The sequence below is a fragment of the Lactuca virosa genome, chromosome 1 (genome assembly GCF_052849685.1).
Source record: "Lactuca virosa cultivar CGN04683 chromosome 1, Lactuca_virosa_CGN04683_v6, whole genome shotgun sequence".
Classification (NCBI taxonomy): domain Eukaryota; kingdom Viridiplantae; phylum Streptophyta; class Magnoliopsida; order Asterales; family Asteraceae; genus Lactuca; species Lactuca virosa.
The window spans coordinates 147,855,369-147,858,612 of NC_136426.1; the positions used below are offsets into that span (position 1 = coordinate 147,855,369).

Consider the following 3,244-nt stretch of genomic DNA (forward strand, 5'->3'; position numbering starts at 1 on the left):
CTTGTAACATAATAATAACAATAAAATAAAAATATATTATTAAAAATAAAATCAATTTTCATAGTTATATAAATTAAATAGAAAATAGTCTCATTCAATACACGTTCGTGAATGATATCAATATATTAATATTATAATATTTAATATAAAAAAGTAATATAAAAATAATAAAATTTAATAAAAGGCTATATATGACATGCAGGGGTATATGAATAGTGTTGCCTGTAACGAAGACCAAGACCAAGAAAAAGAAAGTAGTCTCGTATTCAAGACCTCAAGTACCTTCAAATTTATATGCGTAAACACCCACCCACTCACTTTCAAAATTTTGAAATATCATGTCTCGTATTCAAGACCTAAAGTACCTTCAAATTCCACTTGAAGACATCAAATTGGCCACCGACAATTTTTCTGATGGTAACTTCATCGGTGAGGGTGGATTTGGTAGGGTGTACAAAGGCCAACTCTCCATCCCCACTGCCTCTGTCACCACAGTCGCTGTAAAACGGTTAAACGTGAAGGGCGGGCAAGGATCACATGAGTTCTTGATGGAGATTGTCATGCTCGCTAGTTACAAACATGATAACCTTGCCTCTCTTGTAGGATTCTGTGAGGAAGGTGACGAGAAGATTATTATTTACAAGCATGAGGCTCGTGGAAGCCTCGATACTTATCTGGCCACCGATCTTCCATGGTTGCAACGGCTTCAGATTTGTCTTGGTGCAGCTCGAGGACTAAATTATCTACACACCGGTGCCGGAGTGGGGCATAGGGTGCTACACCGTGATATAAAGAGCCCTAATGTTTTGTTGGATGAGAATTGGGAAGCAAAAATTTCTGATTTCGGGTTGTCTAAAATAGGTCCCACGAACCAGAAGTTCACTTTACTTGTTACCGATGCTGTGGGAACGTTCGGTTACGTTGATCCACTATACATATCGACTGGCGTTCTTACAAAAGAATCTGATGTGTATTCTTTTGGGGTGGTGTTGTTTGAGGTCTTATGCGGAAGGCTAGCAATGGACAGAAGATACGAGGACGAGCGTTTGTTCTTATCTCACTTGGTCCAACGCCGTTATGAAGAGAGAAAACTACATGAAATCGTTCATCCACATATACGGGAACAAATAAAGCCAAGTTCGTTGCAAACATTCTCCTCCATTGCTATTAAATGCCTGAACACGGATCGAAAACAACGTCCAACGATGGAGGAGATCATCGAACAACTCCAAATCTCGTTTGATATTCAAAGCGTAAGTTACTATTCTTGTATAACTTTAATTGGGTTGAAAATCTGTTGTGATGTGAGAATTTGAACTGATAATTTTGATACTATATATCATACTAGGGTATTAGGAGGGGATATATAAAGACGGAGTTGTGGGGTTCGACCACAGGTGGATCCCCATGGTCGTTGCACCTTGATAAAAATCAGAAGCTTAGGAAGATAACGATTAATCACGAGGATTGGATTTATTCTATTGGTTTTACGATTGAAAATTTGAAGGGTTTGTTAGATTCTTCTCGACGTGAAGGAGGTACTGGCCCCTTGGCTGGCAGAAATGTTTCCGAGGTAACAAATCTTGAATATTAGTAAAGTTGTTGTGTACATCAGTACATGTTACACTTCTCTTAATATTATTGCTGGTTTTTGTAGGTTAACTTTGATATCGATGAAGAAATAATCGGGATAGATGTAACAGTTGTAGTAACCACCGGGTATTATCCAAATCATGAAGTAATCTCATCCGTGTGTTTAATGACAAACAAAAAGAAGCATGGACCTTTCGGTAAGGAGACGGACACTCGGTTTTCTGCACGATGGGATGTAGGTTCCTTTGAGGGTTTTTTTGGTCGTGCTGCTTTTTACTTGGATGGATTGGGTTGCTATTTGACAGATACCGTAACATAATCATGTGAAAGGCTTATGTTTAGGTGAAATATGTGAAGGGAATATGTTGTTAAATAACAATCTACCGTAAAGAATCTGATTAGACTAACTTGTTTTTTCATCTAAGCTAGGTGTGTAAATTGTATTTTATGTTCCAATAAAGTGAACAAGTTTTAGATATGAGTGTATGACGATGGTTAAACAAAGCTAACGGTAGATAAAAGCTCACACATTCATGGTATGATGATGTTTACATTATGTTTTTTTGAACAAGAGGGTGTGTTTGGGATTTCTTTTTTAACTTAAAAGTTCTTTTATAAAAATGATTTTTTATAAAAAAAACTTTGAGTTCTTTAAAATGTGTTTGGTTGGGTTTTAAAACTTTTAAAAAGATAAAAGTCAAAAGTCACAAAAATATAGGACTTTGTGACTTTTAAAAAGACTTGTTTTTTTTCAAGCCAAAAAGTTGATTTAAAAAAAACTTTTCTATTTTGCCGGACTTTTTTTAACTTTTTAAAAAAATTAAAAGTCAAAAAATTGTTTTAAAAGTAATGACAAACATCCCCTCCCCTGACTCTCTCATTCAAAAGTTTTGTACTAGGGAATGGTGTTTTCAAAAAATATTTACCAATTCCTTGTGTTTCTAAAATTAATTACTCAATAAAAGATAATTAATTATTTTTTTGATAACGCCCAAATTCCCAATATACCCTTCTTCTCGTTTTTCCTCCACTGCAACCGACCCCACCGTCTCCTCCATCCCGTTCTTCCTCCGGCGATCGAAAATCAAAGATTTTCGGTACTCTACGTCTTTTCATTTCTTGATCTTCCTCGAATAACATAAAATAGATCTAGCTTTTGGGAGGGTTTCAAGGAAAACCAACAACACAAAGCACGAATCCTTTCGTTTGAAAAAGACAGATAAATTTGAGACAACGAGTATATGATTGAAGAACCTTTCATGAATCTCTGTTTATGTGTTTTTAGTAGCAACTCGGAAACCTTTCCGATAATATCTAAATTTCTGCAAATAGTATGGAGAGGGTAAAATCCACTTGGTTCGGTTACAACATTTGTGTTATACTGTTATCGTGAAATATAGCCCAAACCCTAAAATGCTCCTCAATCTTTGATTTTTTTTCTGCCTCTTGATCAAAGAAGAAAACCTGACAACAAATTGATAAGTATAAAATTTTGTGTATCTCCTTAAATGCTCTCAAATCTTTCCGTTTTTTCCCGCTTCTTGATACAAAAGAAAACCAAGTCGTAAATGGGGTAAAGAGGACACCCACTGGCCGTTAAAAGAGGAAGGCGGCTGGAGAAAACCACCGTCGCCGAAAGAAGGAGAGGGTG

General features: G+C 36.1%; 1 protein-coding gene across 1 annotated transcript; it reads left to right on the forward strand.

Annotated features, from left to right (window-relative positions):
• The first annotated feature begins 338 nt into the window (after positions 1–338).
• On the forward strand, positions 339–2,018 carry LOC145121811 (putative serine/threonine-protein kinase PBL28). Its single transcript, XM_079057512.1, has 3 exons — positions 339–1,253; positions 1,349–1,573; positions 1,658–2,018. Exons 1-3 carry the CDS (start codon positions 339–341, stop codon positions 1,910–1,912), a joined length of 1,395 nt encoding a protein of 464 aa, XP_078913638.1. The 3' UTR covers positions 1,913–2,018.
• Positions 2,019–3,244: the final 1,226 nt, after the last annotated feature.